At 45.9% G+C, this 14,438-nt stretch overlaps 1 protein-coding gene across 8 annotated transcripts in view; it reads right to left on the reverse strand.

The window, feature by feature from the left end:
* NVL (nuclear VCP like) overlaps window positions 1–14,438 on the reverse strand; it is a 102,872-nt gene that overhangs the window by 52,425 nt on the left and 36,009 nt on the right. For all 8 annotated transcript variants that reach the window (XR_013967972.1, XM_080823804.1, XM_080823799.1 and 5 more), the window contains 4 exons: window positions 12,761–12,979; window positions 11,759–11,863; window positions 7,336–7,398; window positions 1,420–1,539 (listed from right to left, as the gene is read on the reverse strand). Coding sequence is in view for 7 of the 8 variants with exons in the window: in XM_080823804.1 (XP_080679930.1) it covers window positions 1,420–1,539; window positions 7,336–7,398; window positions 11,759–11,863; window positions 12,761–12,979 (507 nt within the window). In the remaining variant the exon portion in view is untranslated. The remainder of the gene's footprint in view (window positions 1–1,419; window positions 1,540–7,335; window positions 7,399–11,758; window positions 11,864–12,760; window positions 12,980–14,438) is intronic.

Here is a 14,438-nt window from a genome sequence, read left to right on the forward strand (position 1 = left end):
AGTAAACAAAATCTTAAAAAAAAAAAAAAGTCTAAGTCATACGTGTTTTTAAGTTTACAGAGAATGACAAATACCGCACATGAAAGGGCTGGCAGCAGTAACCTCCAAAGGAGAGTAACAGGGAGAAAAATGACAAGACTTTCTATCTCTTAGCACTTGTATTTATTTGAATTTTCTCACAAGTACATGTTCATGTATAACCTGTATAATAAGAGAATACATTCAAATTTAACATATTTTCAGAATCCCCCTCATTTGAAGATGTCAAAAAAGCAGAACACGTGTACTGGAACATGGAAATGTGTGTTCATACACACCCAAGAGAGAGCAAGAGAAGCCAGACGTCAGGAGTGGGGTTCCCAGGCTGCAGACCTCTCCGAAGCAGGTGGCAGAGTGGACGCATCTCAGTGAACCCCCGCAAATTAGATTCCCAGCCAATGACAGACAGCTGAAAACCCATGAAAGGGACTCCTGACAAATGAAGGGCGTATGTGGAGCCACAGAAGAATTAAAAAGGAGTCAGACCCAGAGTGTACCATGCCCCAACCAGCAGGGCAGTGCTTTGCTCTGGATCCCACATGGGATTCAGAATGTCACAGCAGGCAGGGCGACCCCCGGCCACCGACGTCACCATCAGACAAGACTGTGGAAGGATTTTCTGGGACTCTTGGATGAGGAAACAATCTCCCTATGACACGAATCACTCGGACATTAGTCAAGTTTTGTTCTTGGGCCTCTGGAAGGTTTCTGGAGATTGTGAGCAAAGTGAGGTATTTAGTAACTGTTTTTACAACCTTAGGGGCCTGCACAGAACAACTATGTGAAGATAACTGAACAACTATCTAAAGATAAATCACAAAGGAAATAAAATCACCTGCTTAATCATCTTGCCAGGAATGTCCTTATCAGATAGTCTCCACTACCTGTTTCAGGCTATCTGTTGCTTACAAGAGGCTTCGCTCTGCTGGGGACTTTGAGACAAGCGTCCCTGTGACAACAGCACTTCCAGGCACTCACTGTACTGAAATTCCTACCAACCGTGACTGAGCCGGGGGATGCAGGGGGAGTCTGGGGTAGACAAGGAGCAGGGCTGAGTTAAAGCTCAGCCCTATTTCAAGGGAATCTTAAATTATACTTTCTCCTGTCTCCAGAACCCATTTGCCTGAAGAGAGTCACGATCATGAGGCGGGCTCTTGGAAGCCACGTCATTCCCGTTCCCAACCACTTGCCTGCATGAACCAGACCAGTTCAAGCAAAATCACGTAGAGACAAAAATGGACACAGACGCCAAGAAAAACCAACTGTCACCCCGGGGGCCTTTACTTTGAATTACTAGGTTTCTTCACTGCAAGAATCTTAGTGTTCTTAGGAAGTGACTTTGTCAGAACTCACAAAAGGTTTAGGGGCTTTTACACCTACCTCCCGGTCTGACCTCCGAGGGCACAGGGCGTCCACTTCATCAAAGAAGATGACGCAGGGTGCGGAGCTCCTGGCTCGCTGGAACACCTGGCGGACGGCGCGCTCGCTCTCACCGACATACTGACACAGCAGAAATAACATAGAGACCAGTCAACTTCGGGGTTGGGGCCAAATCACAGTAAAACTAGTTCTAAATGGCGGTTAGATATCAGAGTCCAAAAAGCATGAGGTGGGAATCACATGCAACTGTGGATAGGTACCCATTTCTGATGCATAAAAACAGCCAATATGTGGGCCAACTTAAAAAAACTAGCTATTGTCCATGTTTACAAATTTCCTCATTTGCAAAACAAAGGCAAAGTGAGTGTAAGGTCTCCTCCAGGTCACAATTAATCCCGTAATTCTGTTGTATTTTAGAACGGATCTCCTAAACTTCATCCTGTAGGATACCCAGCCAGAACTCTCCCGAATTCAGCAATGTTCTAACTGCCATCTGGCGCTCTGCTGTGTTTCCGACACGGTCATGTTGCTGACGGGAGAGCTATGTCGTCACATGGCATCAGAGACGGTAGGTGAGCCAGCGAGGCCTCCAACGGCTTTGTGGGACATACAGTATGTTAAAGTCTAAATCAGGGGTGCTTGGCTGGCTCCTTCAGAGGAGTGTGCGACTCTCAATTTCGGAGCCATGAGTTCAAGCCCCACGTTGGGTGTAGAGATGACTTAAAGAAATAAAAACTTAAAAAAGAAATCTAAATCAAGGGGTGCCTGGGTGGCTCAGTCGTTGAGCGTCTGCCTTCAGCTCGGGTCGTGATCCCAGGGTCCTAGGATCGAGCCCCACATCAGGCTCCCTGCTTGGTGAGCCCTCTCCTACTCCCCCTGCTGTGTTCCCTCTGTCAAATAAGTAAATAAAATCTTAAAAAAAAAATCTAGGGGTGCCTGGGTGGCTTAGTGGGTTAAGCCTCTACCTTCAGCTCAGGTCATGATCCAGAGTCTTGGGATCAAGCCCTACATTGGGCTCTCTGCTCAGCAGGGAGCCTGCTTCCCTCTATCTCTCTGCCTGCCCTCTCTGCCTACTTGTGATCTCTGTCAAATAAATAAATAAAATCTTAAAAAAAAATTCTTTAAAAAAACTAAATCAAAATAAAAAAGATCAGTCGAATATGACAATTCACAAGCAGCTATAACGTTAGGACTAATCCGTACAGAAAGTAACATGTGAGAATACAGTCTCACTGCTGGCGAAGCATTAGAAATTCTTCTTGTAAAATTTCGAACTGATTAACTAAGAAGAGCAGGTTTGGGGGCACCTGGGTGGCTTAGTTGTTAGGCATCTGCCTTTGGCGAGTCATGATCCCAGGGTCTCTGCTCAGCGGGGAGCCTGCTTCCCCCTCTCTCTCTCTGCCTGCCTCTCTGCTACTTGTGATCTCTCTCTCTGTCAGATAAATAAATAAATAAATAAATAAATAAAATCTTTTAAAAAATAAATAAGTAAAATTTAAAAAAAAAGAACGAAAAGTAGGTTTTTCATAATACAACAGCTTAAACAATCTGAAAACCATATCACACAGGCACATGGTGCATCACAACGGTGATGAAGGTATAAGGCTCCCATGAGCAGAATGTCCTTCCCTCACGGCTGCCCTGTCCTTTCTTGGTACTTTGGCTCATTGTGCTCCTCACGCCTGCACTGTCTCACAGCCTGCCACCAGTTCTCCCAACTGTCTGCCAATTCCTCTAACTCATAGTGTCTCTACTACTGTGACCTGCAGCTTGTCCACCTTCACCGCGTCATGGTGGATGTCCTCGGAAAGCCTGCATCACTTTCACATTCGCCTCGATCATCACACCCTGAGCCCTGTATAAATACAGTGGACTGGTTCGGCGTCCTAAAGAATCTAAATATTTCAACCTTGAAAATCTGGCTTTTGAAAACACAATTACTGAAAATATTTGCCCTACAGTCACTAATGATCTTCTAGTTGCCAAACCCAAGGTCCTGCCTACTTCCAGTTCCTGGTACTTGGTCTAGTTACACCGACGAGGTTAAAGTTAGCCTCCCCCCGGTTTTCAGGCTTAAAAAGTCCTGGGCATCCTCCTCCTTTGAGAGACCAGCCTGCTTTGCCAGTTTTTCCTTCCTTGCCCCAGTGCCATCAGGGGCCCCGGTGAATGCACCCCCTCCGCTGGCAGACCTGGCCCATTCCCAGGGTTTCAGGGGCCACCCCAAATCTCAGAGCTCCAGACTCATATCTGCTGGGTGTCTCCAGACCCCTTGTTCCTGAAATTCCCCAGAGCAAATGTATTTTCCAACCCCGAGAAGTCGATCTTCAACATCTCTGCTCTCATCTCTGCCCATCACTCCATACTCTGTCACAGACCTCTTCCCACACCTCTCCCTCATCTCCGCCCATCACTCCATACTCTGTCACAGACCTCTTCCCACACCTCTCCCTAGAGAACAAGTCAGATCACAGTGAAATGACCGTTCGCACTCCTCAGAGCTGACCCTGCCGGCACTGGTGAGGACGTTGGGACCCCCTTCAGAGCCGGGGGAGGTGTAACTCAGCAACAACCACCTTGGGAAAAAAGCAGGCAAAACTTTCTATTTTTGAAAGTGCACACACTCTAGAAGTGACAGCAATTCTCCTCTGAGTACATACCCTTGGGACAAACAGCTCCCAAATGTATGAAAGGATATGTGTATATAATGTTCAACCTAAACATTCCATCACTGATTTTTTAAAAGTATGGTTATATTCAATCAGTGGAATACCACACATAAGACTAATGAACTCGAAGTAAACATTTCAACAAAAATAATATCTGTGATAGAATGATTTAGATGAAATATTTATTTGGTCACTCAGATATATCTAATCTTCACCCATAGTTTCTGAGAAACGTCAGAAATACAAAAGTGAAAGGAGGTCTTGCTAATCAAAGTGAATTTGGACCCCACCTGAGGGCAAGGCTGGCTGCCAGGAGGACAGGATGGTCAGAGGAATGGAATTTTCAGTCCTCCCACATCCCCATAGAGGACAGGGCTGGAGAATGAATCAGCCAATGGTCAGTGACTCAGCCAATTATGGCTATGTAATCACACTTCCATAAAAACCCAAGAGGACGGTTTTTCCATCCTTCTATACCAGGGAACCAGTTTGCTACCATGTGCCCCACAGCCCCGTGAGACTCCTGTTTGGGACTTTGCCCCATGTATCTCTTCTTATCCTTTACCAACTCCTTCAATAAACACAAGTGTTTTTCTGAGTTCTGTGAGCTGGTCTAGCAAATCAACAGCAACTAAGGAGGAGGCTGTGTGCAGTGGAGGGTGGGGGACCCTCCTGTAGGACTACACTCTAGCCTCTGGAGTCCAATGCTGTGTCCCAGCAGACTGTGCCAGAACTGAGCTGAACTGAGTCGTGCGTGTTCTTAGATACCCTGCCGGTGTCTGAAATTGCTCGATGTTTTTGAGGGGGAATCCCCTCCCCCCAGAACTGGGACCAGAAACACTAAAAGAATGATAAAAATGTTCAACAAAAATAACAATAAAATCAAGTTACAGGAGGGCCTAGGTGGCTCAGTCATTAAGTGTCTGTCTGAGGCTCAGGTCACAATCCCAGGGTTCTGGGATCGAGCCCCAATTCAGGCTCCCTGCTCGTGGGAAACCTGCTTCTCCCTCTCCCAAATCCCCCTGCTTGGGTTCCCTCTCTCGCTGTGTCTCTGTCAAATAAATTTAAAAAATCTTGAAAAAAAAAAAGTTACAAAAACCCCACATACCACTTATATAAAGTGGGTTTTCTTTTGTCTTTCCTTTATTGTTTATAAAAGCATTCCACACATGTGACAAAAGTGAGCATTATAGTATATGGAACCCCAGATATGCCCATCACCCAGCTTCACTCATCATCTGCTCCTCCCGCCTTACTCAGCACTGGTCAGGACAAGCGCACTCTGCACCCTGTCACCAAATCCACCCTTTGCTTCCAAGTTATTCTCTAAACATCAACTACCTGGCAAGTGTTCACATTTCTAATTATCCCCTAAACATTCCTGAAACATTTAGAATAATACTGAGTGTTGCTGAGGGCTAAGTACATACAGAATAAATACAGAAATTACACAAGATAAATGAACACCAAATTTAAGATTATGGTAAATTCTATGGGAGAGAAAACAGGGTCATGGTTAGGGAAGGTCTGGAGGGGGCTTCAAGCACCTTGGTTTTGTGTGTTTTTTTAAAGTTGGGTGACAAATACAAGAAGGATTCATTCCATTACTCTCCATAACTTCTTCTGTGCTTGGGATGCTTTATAATAAAGTTAACACAAAAACACATGCTGAATTTATAGCCTCTGCTGGGTCTCTGCAATTCTGGAGAGGAAATCCCAGCTCTAGTAAGGTAGGACACCCCTTCACTGTCCCTTCTTTTCCAGTCTCATCCCTGATCAATCCTCTCCCTCCAAGGTTCATTTCTAACACCTCTGCCAGAACGCCAAAATGAAGCATAAGGGAAGTAAAGATGTATATAGAAAGCCCACAGTAAACACTTAAATATTAATCCTTACTTTAGGAGCAAGGTATCACATACAATAGGAAACACATAAAAACCAGTAGGGGGATAAATATAAAAAGCCTTTTAATTTTTTTTAAAGATTTTAAATCATCTCTACACCCAACGTGGGGCTCAAACTCATAAGCCCAAGATCAAGAGTCACACGCTCCACCGACTGAGCCAGTGGGCACCCCAAAAGGCCTTTTAAAATAAACACTACTACTTTCACTTCTTCGTCTGAATACATGACAGAATAGCATTTTTACTTCTCACGGGGATGAAGAGATAATAAGATATTCAAACTCTCTTAAATTTGAGACACTGTATAACCTGCTAAATACAGAAAGAAGTTACTATATACTATGGTAATATTTTTCTCCTTAGTACTTTTATTTATTAAAACTTAAGTCATTTGGGGGTGCTGGGGTGGCTCAGTCGGTTGAGCGTCTAACTCTTGATCTTGGCTCAGGTCATGATCTTATGGTCATGAGTTCAAGCCTCGTGTTGGGCTCCATGCTGGGTGTGGAGCCTACTTTAAAGAAAAAAACCACCTCAGTCATTTGAGCCACAGGACACTAGAGCAAGGCAAGCAGACCAGGAGTCACGTAACCAAGACTCAAACCTCAGCTCTCCTCCCTCAGCCCTCAGACTTTGGCCAAGGTGCACGCTGCCTGAAGACTTTTGTTTCCTTGTTTGGAAATCAGGAATCAGAGGAAACAGTAAGTCATCTCTCACAGGGTTGCTGAAGAATACAGCTGACCCTTGAACAATGCACAGGGTTAGGGGCACTGACCCCCCCCTTCCCCACTGCTATCAAAAATCCATGTGTAACTTTTGACTCCCCCAAAACTTAACCACCAATAGCCTGTTGACTTTCAAAAGCCTAACAGTCAACAACATAAATAGTTGATTGACACCTACTTTGTATGTTCTGTGTATCACAAGCTGACTTCTTACAATAAAGTTACTAGCATCAGAGAAGAAAATATGAGGAGGAAAATACATGGTGAGGACCGTATTTGCTGAGAAGTCTCTGCATGTTTACGTGGGCCTGTGCAGCTCACACCCAGGCTGCTTGAGGGATGACTGTGTGTGTACACTGTGTGATGAACACTCGGCAAGGAGCACACACTTTGAATGTTATTTCCATTTTGCAGGTGGGAACATGGAGGCTCTGAGCTGATAAGACTTAACTGGGAGAGCAGCTACACATATTCAGTACCGTAGAGCAAAGCTAACGCCACACCGGCAGCGGAGATTTTACCCAAATGCCACATCCATCCACAGGACTGAGGGCACGCCAGCCCGTGACTGGAGGGGCCCCGAATCTCCCAACCTATACTCATGGCTGACGCCACACGACTTACCATGTTGAGCAATTCAGGTCCCTTGACCGATATAAAGTTCAGTCCGGACTCATTTGCAACAGCCTAGGGAGAGGAAACCAAAGGACACAAGTCAGACAAGTAGAGCAGAAAGTGACAGCAATTTGTGACAACGCAGGGGCTTTTGCAGCTTATGCTGTTTCCCTTCTCTCACAGCCGTTTTTTCCCTATTAGACGCAGCTCACATATGGGAAAAGGAGAAATGGGTTAAAAAAAAAATCAAGGGGCGCCTGGGTGGCTGAGTGGGTTAAAGCCTCTGCCTTTGGCTCAGGTCATGATCCCAGAGTCCTGGGATCGAGCCCCACGTCGGCTCTCTGCTCAGCAGGGAGCCTGCTTCTTCCTCTCTCTCTGCCTGCCTCTCTGCCTACTTGTGATCTTTGTTTGTCAAATAAATAAATAAAATCTTTAAAAAAAAAATCAAGGAATGTTCACCTCAAACTTTCTAAGAATCACTTAGACTGCAAGTCAGATGGAGACGACAGAACATCTATGTCAGTGTTCTGTTTCTGTAAACTTGCTCACATACGTACATCTGCACACTCCTGGCCCCAGCCTGGAATCCCAGTAAGACCGTAACCTCCACATCCAAGCACGTTGTTGCCCAGTGAAAGCAATCATTAGCTCATGACCCCAAATTCAAAAACATCAGTATCAGCCCTGACCAAAGGCCAGTGTTTCCTAATTATTTTTAATAACGATTAAACCACATGGCTCAAAGCTAAAGAGAAGCACGAAGGAGACACATGTGGTTATACGTGTGGCAGAATCCAACAGCCTTTACCTGAAGGTCACCTGAATGCAGAGGTCACCTGAACCCTGAGCAAATCACCCAGAGCTTCACGAGGACCAGGGAAAGGAGCTCCCTCCTCTCCTCTCCTCAGAGCCTGACCTTGGAGCTCCAGATCTAAACCCAACAGACTGCTTGGCATCTCCCTCCTGATTGGACACACATCTCAAATCCATCACTGACAGAGCAGGACGTGTGGATCTGTCCAACGCCCTCCACACCCCACACTTCCAACTCCAAAAGCTTTTAGCCCCAAACCCTGGGGCCCCTTCTTGACCCTCTGTCTTGTGACATCACCCAATCTGCCTGCAAGTCCTGTCAGCTCTGATGCCAAAATGCAGGAGTCCACCACTCTCTGCTTCTCCACCACATACCCCCTCACGTAGACCGCCGTATCTCCTGTCTGGATATCCAAAGAAACCAAACCCAAAAGACCCTGACCAGTTTCATCTCCCTCTTGCTTTCCTCCCACCCATTCTCACAGCACCCCCAGCATGTCAGTCTAATCATTTCCCTAGGATTCGCATTCATCTTTGAGTACAATGTGAAACATTAACCACAGCTCACAAGCCTATAGTTTGGTACAGGACAGCTTCTCCACAGTCCAGACACTGGCTTTCTCTGGATCTCGAACTCACCAAGCCCTTCCCTGCATCAGGGATTCTGCCACTGCTGTTCCCTCTGCCTGGGGGAGCCTTCCCCTTCTGTCCCTGCTGCCTCACATGGCCAGACGGTCGCTCACAACACTGCCAACTGACAGCATCCCCAAACATCACTACCTCGGACAGCCACCTCCTAGCCAATGTATCAGCACATCTGCTTATTTCCAGCCTAACCTTGCTGCATCTCCAGTGTTACTGTATTACCGTTTCCTGCCTGTCTCCCCGGACGGACAGTAAATGCCACCACAGAAAGTGCCTGGTTCGCCTCCAACAGGGGCCGGCACAGAGTAAAGAAGTGGCCAAGTAGGTGCCCAACACACAAATGCATGCGTGCTCTGCCTCGGAGGGAGCGCTTGGTCTCTGTCCCAGCTTTCATTCAACATGACACAGACAGGAGAGCCAGGGAGCACATCTAATGAGGGCTGATGCCCCTGCATCAGGTTTTCAGCTTCCACCTGCCAGACTACCAAGATTTAACCACAAACACCCCCAAGAGTTCCTGAAGTTGTTGGCAATCTTGTCTCCTAAGGGAAGCACAGTGAGCACAATTTACTTTTTCTTCACAGCCTGAGCCTCCCGCACATGGTCAGGAGCTGTCTGTTTCAGGCCAGAGCTCCAGGAGCTCCTTGATCTCACTCCTCTCTCTGCAGTTTCCTCATCAGCCATCAATGTGCAAGGTGTTGGCTCTGGCAATCATATGCCTTGACCTTATGCTACTCACATACTTTCTATGCGTCAGCATTCAGAAAAACGGTATTATCTTATTGTGACTGTGAGTAAACAAAACAACCAAGATTAGCCCAAATCTTCATTTATGGTCCAGACTAAGGTGCCAGGTTCTGACTTGTAAGTAGTTCCACAACTTTCCTACAGTAACATTTCCTTCTGCCATTCAAGGACATTTTCTACCATTTCAAGATTTTCGGGAATGTACCTCCCAGAGAATCTAAAGAAAGTGGTGAACCCTCCCCCAGGAAAAAGTACACAGCTGCACAAATATCACCTGGGCTCACAGACCCAGTGAGCCTGAAGGCCACCCACGGCGTCCTTGGTCAGATTCTCCCTCACCAGGGGCCGGTGCCAGAATGTGGGCGCACAGACAGGTACCAAGTTGTTGGCAATTGGGGGAGGCAGGAATATGGAGAAGAGGAAAATCCGGTCTATGGATTTCAAATAACCCACGCTGTCTCCTTTCTGCCAAGGGCGGGCTACTCAAAGACAAATGTAAGTAAGTAAACAAACACGGCAAGGCATCCAGGCCCAGGACCTGCATCTGCCTGATGCATTTACATATTCACAGGCAGGCCCTTCTTTCCTGCTCTGTCCTGATGCCTAGGAAACTGCTGCCCCTTCAATGGTGCCCTCTGTCCCTGCCTGGGCTCCCATGCCCCTGCACAGCCAGGGCCTGGAAGAGCGCAGGAAGCACGGAGCAAGGAAATGTAGTCGTATCAGCAACAGTAAGTTTGGAAAACTTTACGTGTGCTATTTGATATATGGGTATTTGGTATTTACTGTTGCTAGTGGATATTTACAGAGCAGTCACAAAGTGGCTGCTGTGGCACCTACTAAAAGTGCTATTAATTTTCATTTCCTGTTTATAAATAATTCAAATAATTTAAAAAGCTGATGAGGGCTAAGTAAAAGATGAAACATTATATAGACATTAAAAATGACAGCCCACATAACTTACAGATAAGAAAGAGAGGTCTAATATGCATGACTCCAAAGGGAAAAAAAAGACACAGACTGAGAAATTTACCCACATAAATATGAAAAAAAAAAACATAAAAAGCCATTTTAATATATGAAGAATGATTATAGAACCACACACATGTCAATGGAAAAACAGGCAAAGGATATGAACAGTTTCATTAAGAAAAATAGCCAATAAATATATAGTTTGATAAGCCTACTGGTAATTTTTAAATGTGAATTAGAAAGTGTACGATACCATTTTTGCCTCCCCGACCATCAGACATTGAAAGCAGCATCATTGGTTCTTGTTAACTTGGGGTGTGCAGGACAATACTCGCGCTGGCAGGGTTGAATCTGCACAAAGCGTCTTGAAGGCACTTTGGTGATGGAGCAGATGTAATCTGGTAATGGTTCACTCTGATCAAGTGGTAATGGGTCAAAAGTTTTAGAAACATGCATTCCTTTTATTGAAAAATTATTTAGGAGTGCATTCTAATAAAACGATCAGTTAAGATACAAAAAAATCTAAGTACAGGACTATTAGACATAGTGTTGTTTCAATGGGGCATCATTTCTTTAAGTTACAGAGTATCTTCATGACAGGATACTAGACAGATGTTAGAATACTGAGGTGTATATATGTTGACATGTTCAAGACATACTGCTATGCTGGGAAAGCATCATTAAAAACCTTATACTTGTCAAAACACGTGCAAAGTTATGCACACGTATCATCGGGATGTGCGTATATGGAGAATGTCTGGAAGGACTAAACACAGAATGAACCTGTTAGCCGCCATGAGAGGATTCTAAGTAGTGTGACCCCTTTGGCTTCTGTATATTTTCTATTGCAAGGAAAGGGTTTTTTAAAAATAACAATTGTAAGAAACACAGAAGAAAATACTTATAAAGAACTACACGAAAGCAGGAAATAAGGTCAGCTACAAACCACAGCTATGTGACAGTGCTCACTAAAAAACCAGAATAACAGATAATATGGTAAATTGCTGTTAAAATTGATGGGGTGATGGCTGATGTAAAAATCTTTTTCTCGTGCAAATTCCCAATGATGTATTTTTTTGTAATTAAAATAAAAGTGGGAAACCTTCCCGAAGAAATGGCCAGTCTTACTAGAAAGAGTCTGTAATAGAGACTACGTAAAACCCACTTGCTGTAAGACGGAGGTTAAATTCCTACTCTCCTCCCCATTGTAAGAAGGAAAACACGGGCAGCTACGCTCACCCCTGCGCTCACCCCGTACCTTTGCCAGCAGCGTTTTCCCACAGCCGGGGGGGCCAGCCAGGAGGACCCCAGAGGGAGTCACCAATCCAAGAGCTCGGAACTGATCGGGGTTGCGCACCGGTGCCTGTGAAGACAACAGCCACGTGTGTTGTTACAAATGTCCATTCTACACTGTGTGCCCGAATGATCTCAATGCATGCTGCCAAGAGGAGTGTGGGGCACATGTGATAAATACGGGAATCCCTGCTCTTGGGGAATTCAAACGTTTTAAGCATAAGGATACAATACTTCAGGCATCTTAAAATCAAGAGTTTTTTTACGCTACCTAAATTCCCAAGTTATAAAGCATCAGGTGGAGCCATCCCGTGAGGCTCAGAAGCAGGAGTGCCCTGCGTGGTCAGGAGCCAGAGACACATGCTCTACCCTGCTCTTTGCTTTCAGAAGCTCCACACCTCGAAGTGGATCATCCTTCATTAATGAACCACAAAAAGCTCAGGAAAGTGGAAAAGTAAGCATGAAGAAAATTAATCCAAGGGGCGTCTGCATGGCTCAGTTGTTAAGTATCTGCCTTCGGCTCAGGTCATGATCCCAGGGTCCTGGGATTGAGCCCCACATCGGGGCTCCCTGCTCAGTGGGAAGCCTGCTTCTCCATCTCCCACTCCTCCTGCTTGGGTTCCCTCTTTCTCTCTCTCTGTCAAATAAATAAAATTTTTAAAAATATTAATTTAAAGTTTCACAGGCACTAAACTGCTTTGACCCATAGGAGTGTGAGCGAGTTGAGAAAATATTTCTCAAATAGTCAGCTCTTGGTTGAAACCTATTTTTTTTTTTTTAACGTTCACTGCCAGGAATTCAAGCACAACCATGAGAATGGGTCTAAAACAGATCTCAGAAGAATGAGAAACAGCTGTTGGAGGCTTAATTAGAATCCAACAGGACCCACAGAAGAAAGCTACAGCCAAGCCTGTTTCGGCACACAGCCTCGTTCATGTGCTGGGCGCTCAGCCGCAGACACACTTACCAGTATTGCCATGGTGAGCTCCTCCCGGATATCGTCGAGGGCACCAATATCTGCCCAAGTCACATTGGGGACGGTGACAAAGCCTTCCCTTTTGGCAGAGGGCTGGACTGAGGAGAGGGCTGCAGTGAAATCATCCCACTCGATGCACAGTCCCTGCAGCTGCTCCTCAGACAGGGGGTCTTGGCTTCTTAGCAGCTCCAGCAGCCACTTCAACTCATCCTGACAGGGAGTGATTGAGGGGGAAGATGAACAAACATGAAGTCTGCTGAAAAAGTTATTGTGTACCTTTAAAAATTGTTACTGCAGTATTTCTTTAAGCTGTAAGAGCTTTCCTGTGTTTAAACAATTTTCCCCATTGACACAGTGGTTTATTTTGGTCTGCAGGGCTCATGCGACTTGGCGGGGGGCAGGTCCACTGACTGGAATGGAACACAGGAGGATGGTGTCTGTAGGCGACACCAGGGCTGGCCGGGGCCCACACCAGCAGCTGACCGTGTTCATTTCCACAACCACCAATTCCCATGTTTCATTTATAAAGAATTGAATAGCAGGTGAATTTTGATGAAATTAAACCAAAATTACCCCAGTAAGAGTGTCATTCACAGCATGGCTCCCCAGAGGCTTGCCCCTACACAGACAGCCGGTGTCCTAGGACTACTACACGGAGCCTTGAGCTTCAAAGGCAGATTTCTTGCTTTGTAAAGAAATGAAAGGATGGGTGAAGAGTAACTGAGTAATTCAATTCATAAAATTCTAACTTATGTGCAGCATTATATAAGGACTATGTTTGCTGTGAATTTTAACAGATATAGCTGAGGTTCCAAATGACTAAGGAGGGAAAAGACATTTGCAACCACACAACAGGATGTCCGCTCTGGAGAGCAGAGGCTGCACGGCCCGGGCAGGCCATGGTCCCTCATGCTCAGCTCCTCTGATCACGAAGCTATGACGCCTCTGTGCACACCATCAAGTGCTACATAAATGTTGTGCTGAGTCTTCACGACTCATAGAGGTCCCAGCTAGAGCGGGACCGTCCTCCAGAGCCACATGCAGCAAGCTCACAGAAGACTATGCCAGTCCATGTGAGCAGACGGTAACCAGGAAACAGAACCAAATGTCTGATGCGCTTTTTTTTTTTAAGATATTATTTATTTATTTGACAGAGAGAGAAAGAGATCACAAGTAGGCAGAGAGGCAGACAGAGAGAGGGGGGAAGCAGGCCCCCGGCTAAGCAGAGAGCCTGATACGGGGCTCGATCCCAGGACCCTGAGATCATGACCTGAGCCGAAGGCAGAGACTTTAACCCACTTAGCCACCCAGGCGCCCCAAGTGTCTGCTGCTCTTACAGCAGCTGGAGAACTTTCTCTAGACAGACTTGCAGGGTCAACACTATAGGCTTTGGGGGCCTCCAGTGTGAACTGTGCTACGAAGTGGGACAGCAGGGAGGTGATGTGGGAAACATGGGAACATGGCTGTGTCCCAAGAAGAGGCAGCAGGCGGGCAGCCCATGGTTTGCCAATCCCTGCTCCACAATTTTTTTTTTAAGATTTTATTTATTTACTTGACAGACAGAGATCACAAGCAGGGAGAGAGGCAGGCAGAGAGAGAGAGGAGGAAGCAGGCTCCCCACAGAACAGAGAGCCTGATGTGGGGCTCGATCCCAGGACCCTGGGATCAT

Source organism: Martes martes (genome assembly GCF_963455335.1).
Source record: "Martes martes genome assembly, chromosome: 15".
NCBI lineage: Eukaryota > Metazoa > Chordata > Mammalia > Carnivora > Mustelidae > Martes > Martes martes.